This window comes from Musa acuminata, chromosome BXJ3-3 (genome assembly GCF_036884655.1).
Source record: "Musa acuminata AAA Group cultivar baxijiao chromosome BXJ3-3, Cavendish_Baxijiao_AAA, whole genome shotgun sequence".
Lineage (NCBI taxonomy): Eukaryota > Viridiplantae > Streptophyta > Magnoliopsida > Zingiberales > Musaceae > Musa > Musa acuminata.
The window spans coordinates 8,027,501-8,041,914 of record NC_088351.1 but is presented as its reverse complement, the minus strand read 5'-3'; the positions used below and the strand labels follow the sequence as shown (position 1 = coordinate 8,041,914).

The 14,414-nt window shown below is 33.9% G+C and overlaps 2 protein-coding genes across 17 annotated transcripts; both read right to left on the bottom strand.

The window, feature by feature from the left end:
- Positions 1–5,642: 5,642 nt before the first annotated feature.
- On the bottom strand, positions 5,643–11,702 carry LOC103978099 (putative F-box protein At5g50220). Of its 16 annotated transcripts, none has more exons than XM_065142487.1 (8): positions 11,585–11,696; positions 11,299–11,393; positions 11,152–11,200; positions 11,006–11,068; positions 10,529–10,644; positions 10,240–10,290; positions 7,995–8,061; positions 6,745–6,974 (listed from the first exon to the last, which is right to left on the bottom strand). In XM_065142487.1, exons 1-5 carry the CDS (start codon positions 11,681–11,683, stop codon positions 10,597–10,599), a joined length of 354 nt encoding a protein of 117 aa, XP_064998559.1. In that variant the 5' UTR covers positions 11,684–11,696; the 3' UTR covers positions 6,745–6,974; positions 7,995–8,061; positions 10,240–10,290; positions 10,529–10,596. The 16 variants fall into 16 exon arrangements, with proteins under 16 accessions (XP_064998549.1, XP_064998553.1, XP_064998556.1 ...); XM_065142491.1 differs by having other exon boundaries at positions 10,535–10,644; XM_065142490.1 differs by lacking the exon at positions 7,995–8,061 and having other exon boundaries at positions 10,519–10,644.
- Positions 11,703–12,080: 378 nt separating this feature from the next.
- Positions 12,081–13,199, bottom strand: LOC135633885 (F-box/kelch-repeat protein At3g06240-like). Its single transcript, XM_065143859.1, has one exon. It carries the CDS (start codon positions 13,197–13,199, stop codon positions 12,081–12,083), a length of 1,119 nt encoding a protein of 372 aa, XP_064999931.1.
- Positions 13,200–14,414: the final 1,215 nt, after the last annotated feature.

The following is a 14,414-nucleotide window of genomic DNA, read 5'->3' as shown; positions in this document are numbered from 1 at the left end:
GAGATGCATATAACTCTTAATATAAATTATACTTTCAAGGAAATCTTTGGTAGAATCTCCCCTAAAATAGAATACACCCAGCCTACAAATTCATTTAAATTTCAACACTAATGCACCAACAGCTCAATCTATAACCAAATGACAGTTGTTCAAATCATACAACTACACAATAAAGTGAAGTAATCTTGCTTCACAACTATTTATGGTCAAACTGTCTTATATGATCATAAAATTTTACAAGAACCTAAAAGATATTTAAAACTAAATATATACAAAATTTTAGTGTAAAATATATCCATTCATAGGTTAAATTGCCATCTTAATACGTCAGACACCACATATCCTATTAAAACTAAACTAATGATGTCTTAACTTTTAAAGCTCATATCTTTAAAATGTTATTCACGTAGTTCTGAATCCTACAAAAACTTTAGAAACTCTTCTAATACATATCAAAAGCACATAAGCTAATTGCATTATTAAGAATTTTCAATTGACTAGAACATGTATAAATCTAAGTTTAAAATAAAAGATGCAAACAAAATCAAAGACCCATGAAAAAGTGAAGAGATGATATTTTCTCATATGCCACTTATGTAATGGGAGAACTGCAAAAGTTTAGGACATACATGAAAATGACAAGAACTATATCGTAAAACCATTTATTCAAAAAATTAAAAACAATAATGAGCATAATTTTCAAGAGTAACTAAAACTTGCATCAAACTCCTATGATATTTACCATCTTGAAAGAATATGACATTACTTTAACAGTATTTAGCATCTACATGAACCTTTATCCGACTAATTTGATCCCAACATGATCCATTCACACCTTTTTAATGTGTTATTTAAGAGTCATTGTTTCTCTATCCTTTCATGACTTCTTTTGTTTTGAATTAGCCTCAACACATAAAAGGACATAGACCTTATCGTTGCCCATGATTTGGCACTATCCAGCAGTTTTGGTAGTTCAATTAGAAAGTCAGCACCATTAAAAAAATTAAAAGAGAAAGACAATATAAGGTAGAGAAAGGATAGAAGGGGATACCAAAAACATGTAAAAACATAGGCTCAAATACATTCTCCAAGACAAATTGGTACAAATAGAGATTATGTAATAGGCAATAAGGCATACTTTTCCCACTCTTTTCTTCAAATCTGAGTTCTTTTATCAATCTTTTATTTATGTTCTCTCTGTTCCCTAATCCTTCCATCCATTAGCTCGGTGACAGTAGCAATCATGTTTAGTGAGTTAGATAATTAAAATCTGGAGAATTGACACTTGAAAGCAGGAAAAAATAACTACATTTACAATACATGATAATTTGCCACTGACCAAATTGTTAAACCAGATTTTGCAACCATTTTATTATTCTATAGAATTATTATTTTAAGATAAGCCTCTGATTGCATACATGGATACACTAGCGTATATAAGATGAATCAAAAGGTGAAGAGTTTTCACCAAATTATCTCAAGGTCAAAGTGGTAAACATAAGCCTCTGATAGCCACAAAAAAAAGGGGATGTTTCGGCCTCCATATATGAAATGCAAAATATAAATAAGTAGAAGAAAGAAATAGAAATCTCATGCTAATAAATACATATTTATTGGCATTCGATTCATTTATGATCAAGAACACATACAAAAGCAAACTAAAATTTATCTCGTTTTACCATAATTTCTTCATGTAATTTTTTTAATGCTATCTAATATGCTCAAATATTGTAGTATATATAGAAAGCATACTTTTTTGCTTATCCACTCTTTGAGAGGTAATTATTATATCTTCAGTAAAAGTCACTTCAGTATTTTGTCCTCTTCTTACATTGCTGATTAATCCATGACTAGAATCTCTTATCCATTTCTAATTCTAGAGGAAAAGAATCATAAAATAAAATGCAGCTCTTAACAAAATTGATGAAAGGTCAATGTGACAGACATTAGATACATAGTGACCTGTACAAAAATGAAATACAAAGCAGTGTTAATATAAAATTTTATATGTACAAACTAATTAAAAATCCAAGGAGATTGTTATTCAACAATGTAACATATACAAATATACAGACAATATATCAAGCTTTGTAAGTAATTGAATTGATGAGATAAAATTGCCTATCAAGTTGATACGGTGGCAGTAGTTGGCCCCATTGAACTTAGCACTACATAGAACAATAGTTGCAGATGAAATGGTTATAAAAATTACCGGCATGAAGTTACTTCTGTCCTATTACTCTTAAACCAGATATCTCGAATCCTGTAGATTGGTCGAGAGAACAAGCCTTACTGATTTCAGCATGTACATGATTAAACTTGAGAAATAAGAAATGGATGACGTATTTTCTGCTGCATTGATATACTTTATGGTGGTGATAATTCATGATAGTGCATGTTGTAGATGACAAACATCGACATCAAATAACTACCTTATATTTCTGAGAAGCAAACTATCATTAGTAATACAAAAAAAAAAAACACTAGAACATACTCTCACAAAGGAACAGCCTTCTCACCCTCAGCAGGTTGAGTGCATGCCTGCCATTGCAGAAAAAACCAATTGCTGCCCCTGCTTATAGTAGCTTATCGGATTTCTCCAGAACAAGACTGGTTATTCCTTTCCTGCATGCATTTTGCAACCAAAGAAATTAAAAATAAAGTTAACTATTCGTATATCACTATCCAGCACAATTGTATAGAGATGGTAACATACAGATAGGTTACGCAATGAACTTTATGTAACATAAAGAGAAATAACAACAATGATACAGTTTTATTGATTTTAAATCTCCATTGTTGCAGTTGTCATAGATTAGGTTACTAAAACATCAGCACAAGAATGCCATATTTTTCAAGCACACAGTATACATAAAAAATAAGAAGAATTGGTGAGTCAATTCAAATATATTGCTAGGGCTATATTAGAAAAAGTTGGAACTGTCTTGAATAGCATGACCATCCTTACCCATAAAACAAAAGTTTTAGCATCTGCTCATAACCTAGCAAATCCGGCATCATCCGTACCTGCAATACCATCAAGTCTTGTTTCGAGAATGCACTTACAACATCATATCATAAACCATTTAAAAGGAAAGCCGTTGACATACCATTGAAGCTAGTATACCCCATAATCTATTTCCTGCAACTTCATTCGTTCTGAAAGTCGATCAGTGGTTCAAATATCACGACATTGGAAACAAAGAGAAACTATATCATCGAAGGTGGAAAATAAATCGTAGCTTCCATCTACATACCTCATCCGACTACCCCATGGATTCCTTGGCCCGCCGGCTGGCTCCTCTCCCTCTCTTCCACTGATGGCGTAGCAGATCATGATTGTTGGGCAGTACTGCAAAATAAGAGAAAAATAAAAGTGGTAGTCATGGTGAGAGGGACAAGGGTAGAGAAATTCTACTAGAACCGGAAGCCGAAGCGACGACGATCGAATCTCGACAACGACAATAACATTGATTAAGGCGGACGTTTGAGATCATCGACAGGAGACGAATGGATGTTGATTGCAACAGTGATTACCACGGCCGATTGAGGGAATCTAAAGGCGGCAGAGATCACCACCTTGCAGGATCCCTCCGGCGGCGACGGGTTTGCTGGGTTCGGAGTCGCTAGGGATCGTGACCAATGATATTTTTGTCCCGTTTGCTAAGTATGCAGCTTGCGATAACTCAACAAACTTGTTTTTGTTCTCATATTCGTTTTAGTTTATCTTTATTGATTGGTGCAAAGAATGTGTAACTCTATACCAAATGTCATGATTTTGGTCGGACAAATTAACTAATTTATCAATTTTGTTTGGACAGTCAAAATATTTAAATAAAAATTAATAATAATACATTCATTAGATACAAATCAATCTTAATCTTATCCATGTGAAATTAATCAAAGATATTATATTTATAATATATATAATAAAAATAATTTTAAATATAGATCTAAAATATAAAATAAAATAAAATATGAATTCACTATCAAGATGTTATTTGTGTGTGAAAGGTTAAGATATAATGGCATTAAGTTAGTTTTTGATTATCCAAATTAGATATTGAGTCCAAAGCCCTTCTTTCCTAATTGTCCTAAGTTGACTTTAGTCTATACCATTCTTACCCCCACTTCGATTTTCTCAAATCAGACAAAATTATATTAAGGGCATTTTTAATAATGCTCATATCATGCCCAAATTAGAATGAGTTTAGATGATTTGACTTATATTCTTTGGAAGAAAGAAGTATATCTTTTTATAACATGTGAGTATTTTTATAATGAGCTCTTACTATTATTACTCATTATTACTCTCGTGGTGGATGCTAGATACGAAGAAGGTGTTATGTCTCTTCCAGATTAATTACGATCATGGTGTATTGAATCTCAGATATAATAACACCTGGTCTTTTCAACTTAGGGCTAAGGTGTTGATCATGTGCTACTACAACGTTGGCTATGTGGCACTGAGGATATCGACCATATGATGTTGAAGTATCTTCCATGTTATTATTTCATAATCATTTGAGGCATCCATCACGAGCTATCAAATCGAGTCGAAAAGCAAATCAAATGAGATCGATCGTTTCGACTACATTTGTCCTACAGATACGTCTTGAGTAAAATGGATTATGCATATTATTAAAATATACATCGAAATAATTCGATCGTGTATGTCATCGAACCTTATTAAATATTAATATATTATTAATTATTTAAACTATCATATATATTTTTTGATTGTAGCATGATCATGAGACTGAAAAAAGAGTGTCTTTTTTTTTAGAAACCTAAAGATTTTTTTTGAATTTATGGAAGTACTATTGAGAAACAAAGGCACCATACTAAAAAAATTATAGTTATTATAAAATTGAGACATTCATTGTACGCTTGAAATCTTTTTCCTTTTTTATTAGACAACAGAATAATAATCAAGCTGGTTAACAAGAACCATTCTATCATGAAAGAATTGATGACCATCAACTTGTTCACCAGAGAGAAAAAGAAGTGTTGCAGTAAATGTCTGTGACAACAAAATTCATCTTTCTCCAAGTTTCAACCTTGGAATTTTCAAGGGTGTGTTAAAGCACAGCGTTTAGCTTGATAATTAATTATATGATCATCTAAAACACCCAAATAAATCCTCCAACATTATGCTTCGTTTATTATTAATATATATAAAGTTTTGATTTTTTTTAAAGTAAACAATCAAGATGGCATTTGATCCCAATACGTTATCAGTAGTTAAATCTATTACTAGGTAAGCTAGTTGACATTATAAACAATATATTGGTTGAGGTCTTGAATCCTTAACACTTATAAATGGGTTTAGTATATCATCATCAGATTAATATTTTAAATATAAAACTAATGAATGAGCATTTAAATCTTCAACCTTTGAAGAGTGGGTAGAGTACATTCCATTCATACCAATGTTTAGGTTTTAAGGTTGTGAACACATCCATTGTAAGTCATAAGTTTGAGGATCTCTCAAAGCATTGACTCCTTTGACAACCTATTCCAAAATGCAGTAAACAATACATTAGGCCAAATAGAGAAGTAAGAACAAACCTCTTCACTTCAGGCCAAATTAGGAAGCATGCACAACGACATCTCTGTCATGAGAATCCAATTATGATGACTGATCCAGAAATTTGCATGATCCATATACTTATCAATTAAATCAATAAAAAACATCATAATTAATTCAGCAACCGATTCATAGCAAGAACTTCCAAGAAAATGAATCAATAGGGACCCCTAGCAAGAGATAGCTATGCGCTAAGAATGGTCATGCATCAAATTCTAAAATGAAACAAGGCTTTCAACGATGACAAAAGCAATGAAATCATCACAAGCATGAAAAACCTCCTCATGCTGCAAGCCCTTGCTCACCAGATCATAGTAAACTAATCTTCGATAGTCACGTATCAGAATCTTGCCCTGGTTTATGAGAAGAGGCATAGGAGGTCGTAAAACTCTCTCCACCTGGCCTACTCCCGTCGGCAATGCACACAGATGGAGATGAAACCTATGAATCCACACTCGGTGGGCACCCGACTCTTGCAGCATCCAAATATCCATCCAGTCTACCATGGCGAACCAATGGATAGCCAAATGAATGGTGCCTTCCATCTCTATCAATGAGTTGTTACCTCTCTCATGTTGGCGTTTAATATCTGGAAAAGGAACTTGTGTGAGCCTTTCATTGTCTAGATCAAGAGAGAGAATAATGTCTTCCAGGACGTTGTTTTGTGCAAGCCAATACATAGTTCCAGTTGCACTTGGTATTCCCCAATTTAACAAAGTAAGCATAGCAAGAGCGCTGCTCACTTCCACCTTCCTCCATGTACTTCCACCAACAGTGAGTGCTTCCATAGCCAACGAGGTCGATCGGGTGCAGAACGTATGGATAACTTTGTACTGTCTTGAACCCGGATGATATCCTAAGCAAAAGTATGAAAGAATTATATTTACACCGGAAAAACCATGCGGTAAGGAGAAGCTTTTGCAGGTGGCGGGGTTGTACAAGCAAACATCCAATTTCATGTAGATGTGGTAGAGGCAAAATAATCCATGGCAAGGAGGTGACATGACCAGCAGTGGGCGGCTGTGCCAGACGGCGACATGCTTTGCAACCCACGGTGCATCAACTACATCCAGGCGCGACAAGAGAGATGTAAGGTTGGTAAAGTGTCGGTGAAATGTGAGGATGGAAGTAACTTCAGGGAGGAGTTGCTGTTGTTGCTGATGCAGTCGGACGAAGTCAAGGTCTGTTGTTATGGAATACCAGCATTTGCACACACACCGGAGTTTCAAGAGGGCCCTGGCCGGGATCCATGATAGTATCTCCATGAAGAGGTCCGATGGAAGCTCCGTCATCTCCACGTTCTTTGCAGGAGGTGCTTCAAACATGGCCTTCAAATTCAGAAGATCCAGAGACGAAATATCTTTTCTTTCTTCTCCCGGTAGTCCTAAAAAGTCCAACAAATATAAAAATTCGAACCTTCAAATCTTCGATGATGTGGGGAAGGAACTCCAAATATGATGTATCATTATAGCACATTTCAAACATACAGAATTATCATACACATAATTATCCATTATCTTTGTTTTATTACATAGCATGGGTCGAACACTTAATAATATTTTCATTCTATCAACATAGATAAAGAGACTTCAATCCATGGGATGAGTACTTATTACACTAAGTGAAGTGAATGGAGTGGCGTCATTCATATGAAAGAAGGGAATATGGTACTCTGAGGAATGGATGCGGCAACCATCTAGTCCCTATACCTACCTTCCTCTTGTATCATTATTCATAATTTTTATTTAGTCTATGCACTTTCAAGTATACAAGAATTTCACCATAACTAGTACATATATATAAGAAAAATCTTTTTAAATACCAACCTCATAATATCAACTTTAATCTCAACTGATAATTAAACTAAAAAATTGTTTAATCCTTAACCAGTGTTAAAATTCATTAAAAATAAAATCTCCTAAATTCGTTAGACCTTAAGACTAGCTTGAATTTGAGCTGAGCCCACGTTCAGTTCAATCCAATCGACCTTGAGTTGTTTACAAACAACCTAGGCCTACTCCCCCAACCATCATCTCCCCTTCCCTTTTATTTCTATATTTAATCATAATTTAAATATATATTTTTAAAATTTAAAAATATAAACAATTTACTTTGATGCTAACTAATTTAATATATTACATAAAGACATGAACATCATTAAATATCATTTATAATTTTTTTACTTCATTATATAAAATTTCAAAACAATTATTTAAAATTATTGATGCCAAAATATAAATATACATATATATATATATATATATATATATATATATATATATATATATATATAACATTTTTATTGATGATATAAAATTGATGAAGATCAAAATTTTGTGAAATATTAAGTGAAGAATACATCAAGCAATAATTTTATTATTAAAATAAAAAACAGAGAACTTACAATCTCTTGAAAGTGATCACGTTACCTAGTCTTCAAATTCCTCTCAAATTAGATGAAAGAGGGGTGTCTGCCAAGAATTATATAGGAGATGAGGAGGATCTCAACTGACGTAGGAAAGTGCATTCCATATTATTTTTATTTAAACAAAAATTAAATTAGTTATTTTTCACTAAGGTATTTATAAGTAGGAAATAAATGCTAAATGATTAGAAGTGTTCTATGAAAAATTAGATGGTAAATAATGATGATGAGGTGCATATCATTTATGGTTTTTCAAATTCATAAGAAACTATGATGATTAAATTTTTACATCTCTTCCTTTGAAATTTGGTCCCCAAATTTGATTGACCTTCATTTTAACATCATATTCTATTTTCCATGTGGCTTCATTCGTTGTATGATATTGATAACAAATTTATTCCATAGATCATGCTTATTTCTTTCCAAATCTAGGTTGGCTACCAATTTACTTTTGGAGTACTGATACATTGTGTAGGTATCCACATTGACACCTAACACAGAATATCATGTATGTCTACTAAGTTTGTGGCATAGCCACTGTATATGCAACTTATGAAATCTTTTATAAGACTTCAAAAGTATAAATAAATTGAAATAGACACTTTTTATAATTTTTCAATAGATACTTGTTGTTCAGTCCTCGCTTGCTGACAAACTATCTATTTTGAAATGTACTTGATTATGTCTCTCTTCATACCTCATCACCAATACCTTTGGTGCAAATCTTGATATATTTTAGTACTATCCAAATTTATGACAAATCTTGATTTATGGACTTCCTCCAATAGTTGCTTTTATATCATATGACTCTTTTAAACACATCATCCATGGTGGAATTTGATAGAAATATCGTCCATTTGTTGAAATTCTAGTCTTGAACATCGAGATGGTCCACCAACTATGGTTTTACATGTATTTCTATTTTAAGTTTCTGTAATTTTTTCCACCAAGAAAGATCATATCATAAAACCAGCAAGAAACTGATTAGGTGTCATACTTAATAATTCTAGTCTTACGCTTATTAAGGTTGAGAAAGGATAAAAGGGGATACATAAAACATGTAAAGACATAGGCTAAAAAACATTCTCTAATACAAGTTGGTAGAAATAGAGATTATGTAATCGGCAAGAAGGCATCCTTGTCCCACTCTTTTCTTCAAATCTGAGTTCTTTTATGAATCTTTTATTTATGTTTTCTCTGTTCCCTAATCCTTCCACCTATTAGCTCGATGACAGTAGCAATCATGTTTGGTGAGTTTGTTAGAAAATTAAAATCTGGAGAATTGACACTTGAAAGCAGAAAAAATAACCAAATTTATAATACATGTTAATTTGCCACTGAACAAATTGTTAAGCCAGATTTTGCAACCATTTTATCATTCTATAGAATTATTATTTTAAGATAAGCCTCTGATTGCATACATGGATACACCAGCGTATATAAGATGAATCAAAAGGTGAAGGGTTTTCACCAAATTATTTCAAGGTCAAAGTGGTAAACATAAGCCTCTGATAGCCACAAAAAAAAAAGAGGATGTTTCGGCCTCCATATATGAAATGCAAAATATAAATAAGCAGAAGAAAGAAATAGAAATCTCATGCTAATAAATACATATTTATTGGCATTCGATTCATTTGTGATCAATAACACATACAAAAGCAAACTAAGATTTAACTCGTTTTACCATAATTTCTTCATGTATTTTTTTTAATGCTATCTACATGCTGAATATGCTCATATATTGTGGTACATTAGAAAGCATACTTTTTTTACTTGTCCATTTTTTGAGATGTAATTATTATATCTTCAGTAAAAGTCACTTCAGTGTTTTGTCCTCTTCTTACATTGTTGGTTAATCCAAGACTAGAATCTCTATTCATTTCTTATTCTAGAGGAAAAGAATCATAAAATAAAATGCAGCTCTTAACAAAATTGATGAAAGGTCAATGTGACAGACATTAGATACATAGTGACCTGTACAAAAATGAAATACAAAGCAGTGTTAATAGGAAACTTTATATGTACAAACTAATTAAAAATCCAAGGAGACTGTTGTTCAATGATGTAAGATATGTATATTCACACAATATATATCAAACTTTGTAAGTAATTGAGTTGATGAGATAACATTGCCTATAAAGTTGATATGATGGCAGTAGTTGGCCCCATTGAACATAGCACTACATAGAACAATAGTTGTTGATGAAATGGTCATAAAAATTACCTGCATGAAGTTACTTCTGCCTTATCACTCTTAAACCAGATATCTCGAATCCTGAAGAATGTTTGAGAGAACAAGCCTTACTGATTTCAGCAAGTACAATGATTAAGCTTGAGAAATAAGAAATGGATGACATATTTTCTGCTGCATTTATAAACTTTACGGTGGTGACAATTCATGATAGTGCATGTTGTAGATGACAAACATTAACATCATATAGCTACCTTATATTTCTGATAAGCAAACTATCATTAGCAATACAAAAAAGAAAAAAAAACACACTAGAGCATACTCTCACAAAGGAACAGGTTGAATGCATGCCAGCCATTGCTGAAAAAACCCAATTGCTGCTCCTGCTTATCATAGCTTAACGGATTTCTCCAGAACAAGACTGGTTATTCCTTTTTCCTGCATGCATTTTGCAACAAAATAAAAATAAAAATAAAGTTAACTATTCGTATATCACTATCCAGGGCAATTGTATAGAGGTGGTAACATAAAGATAGGTTAGGCAACGAACTTTATGTAACATAAAGAGAAATAACAACAATGATACAGTTTTATTGATTTCAAATCTCCATCGGTGCAGTTGTCATAGATTAGGTTACTAAAACATCGGTACAAGAATGCCATTAGGAGCTAAACATCTATTTTTCGAGCACACAGTATACATAAAAAATAAGAAAAATTGGTGAGTCAATTCAAATATATTGCTACGGTTATATTAGAAAAAGTTGGAACTGTCTTGAATTAGCATGACCATCCTAACCCATAAAACAAAAGTTTTAGCATCTTTCTGCTCATAACCTAGCAAATCCGGCATCATCCGTATCTGCAATACCAACAAGTCTTGTTTCGAGAATGCACTTACAACATCATATCATAAACCATTTAAAAGGAAAGCCGTTGACATACCATTGAAGCTAGTATACCCCATAATCCATTTCCTGCGACTTCATTCGTTCTGAAAGTCGATCACCGGTTCAAATATCATGACATTGGAAACAAAGAAAAACTATATCATGGAAGGTGGAAAAAAAATCGTAGCTTCAATCTACATACCTCATCCGACTACGCCATGGATTACTTGGCCCTCCGGCTCGCTCCTCTCCCTCTCTTCCACTGACGGCATAGCAGATCATGATTGTTGGGCAGTACTGCAAAATAAGAGAAAAATAAAAGCGGTAGTCATGGTGAGAGGGACAAGAGGAGAGAAATTCTACTAGAACCGGAAGCCTAAGCGACGACGATCGAATCTCGACAACGACAACGATAATCACATTGATCAAGGCGGACGTTCGAGATCACCGAAAGGAGACGAATGGAGGTTGATTGCAACAGTGATTACCACGGCCGATTGAGGGAATCTAAAGGCGGCAGAGATCGCCGGCTTACAGGATCGCTCCGGCGGCGACGGGTTTCCGGGTTCGGAGTCGCTAGGGATCATGACAAATGATGTCTTTGTGACCTTTGCAATGTAAGTACGCTGCTTGAGATGACTCGACAACCTTGAGCTAGCTCGAGTCGAACCAAGCCCAAGTATACTTGTGCCATCCTACGGTTTAGATTGTATGATCATTCTATATTTCGTCGTATATGCAAACTTAGAATTCAATTTGTAAGTTAGCGACAATATATATAAGCTATCACTGTTAGTTGTTTAGTAACAACAAGAGTAATATTATCAATTAAAATATCATTTGTCATGATCCTAAAATTTTGGTCACAAAAACGAATATTAGTGACGATGCTATGACTAATTCAAAATTCCAATAAAAAAAGAAATAGGAGGCCCTAAGAAAGGTCATATATATATATATATATATATATATATGCATCAAATTCTAAAATGAAACAAGGCTTTCCACGGTGACAAAAGCAATGAAATCATCATAAGCACGAATGACTACTTCATGCTGCAAGCCTTCGATCGCCAGATCGAAATAAACTAGTCTTCGACTGTCGCGCATCAGAATCTTGCCCTGGTTGATGAGAAGAGGCATGGGAGGACGTAATTCTCTCTCCATCGGGCGTACTCCCCTCGGCAAAGCACACAGACGGAGATGAAACCTATGGATCCACAGTCGATGGGCACCCGACTCTCGTAACATCCAAATATCCATCCAGTTTGCCTTGGCGAACCAGTGGCTAACCAAATGAATGGTGCCTTCCAACTCTGTCAATGATTTGTGACCTCCCTCATGGTGGCGTTCAGTTTGTGGTAAAGGAACCTCTATGAGCCTTTCATCATCTAGATCAACGGAGAGAATAATGTCTTCCAGGGTTCCCTGCCTCAGTGCAAGCCAGTACATAGTTCCAGTTGCACTCGGTCTTCCCATCTTTATCGAAGTAAACGTGGTACGAGCGCAGCTCACGTCCACCTTCCTCCATGTACTTCCGCCAACAGTGAGTACTTCCATCCCCAACCCGTTCGATCGGGTGTAGAACACATGGATAACTTTATACTGTCTTGAAATTGGATGGTATCCTAAGCAAAACGCAGATAGAAGTATATCTTCGCTGGTGAAGTTTTGCGGCAAGGAGAAGCTTTTGCGAGTGGCGGGGTTGTACAGGCAGACGTCGGGCTCCATGTAGATGTGGTAGAGGCAAATCAATCCATGGCAAGGAGAAGATATGTTTAGCAGTGGGTGGTTGTCCCAGACGGCGACATGCTTTGCAGCCCACGGTGCGTCGACTACATCCAGGAGAGACAGGACTGCTCTATCGTTCAGTCGCTTGTGAAATGTGAGGACGGAAGTAACTTGAGGGAGGAGTTGCTGTCGTTGCAGGTGAAATCGGATGAAGACAGGATCGGTTGTCATGGAGTACCAGCGTTTGCGTACACACCGGAGCTTCAAGAGGGCCCTAGCGGGGATCCACGATAGTATCTCCATGAAGAGGTCCGGTGGAAGCTCCGACGACGTCTTCTCCATGTTGTTGTTGGAAGCAGGCGCTTCAGACATTGCCTTGCAATTCAGAAAACCCCGAGAAGAAGTATATCTTCTCTCTACCTGTGGTTAATTACTTAGATGCATACAATTCCATCATAACCAATACGTATGTGTTACAAAAATCTTTTTTGAATATATACCTCATAATAACAAATTTATTATCAACTGATGATTAAATTCAAATTTTGATTAGTCTCTATCGAGTGTTTAAATTCATTATAAGTAAAATATATTAAATTCGATACCGAGTCTACTCTACCATATGATTAACCTGAATTCAAGCCGAAGGTTCTTGGATTTAATATGAACCAACCAATAATTTTCTTTTATGATAAATCATTTAATATAGTACATAAAGACATGAAGATAATTAAATGTTATTTACAAATTTAATTTCATGATATAAAATTTTAAAACAATTATTTAAATTAATGATGCTGAAATATAAAGATATATAATATTTTTATCGAAAACATAAAATTGATAAAGATCAAAATTTTATGAAATATTAAGCAAATAAAATATCAAGCAATAATTTGATTATATATATATATATATATATATATAAAGAGAACTTACAATCTCTCGAAGGAGATCATGTTTGGCTAGTCTTCCATCGACATTCTTACTTATAGTAAAATCCCACTCAAATTAGATGAAAAAGAGGATTGTCTATCGTGATTTATATATTAAAAAAAAGGAGAAATGCACAAAACATTTTCCATATTAGTTTTATTTAAATAAAAATTTAATTAGTTATTTGTTACCAATTTATATGAAAAATTAGGCAGCAAATTAGAAGGCAAATAATAATGATGAGGTGTGTATCATTTATGATTTTTTATATTTTCAAAAACATTATGATTATTACGTTCTCTCTAACCCATCTTGAAATTTGATTAACCTTCTTTCTAATATCATATTCTATTTTCTAGCTGACTTCATTCTCTATATGATACTGATAATGAACATTTAATAAAAATATTATTTTTATTTCTTAGAACATGCTTGTTTGCTTTCAAATATAGATTGGCTACTCCAAATAAGTAGCAATATATGTTTGGTGTACTAACACATGGAACATTATGTATGTTTACAACTTTGTGGCAAAGGCACTATATATATATATGTGCAATTGATCCAATCTGTTGTAACACTTCAAAAGTATCAATATGTTATGGAGCTAATTTCCTATTCCATTTGAATCACAAATTATCTCTTATCGAA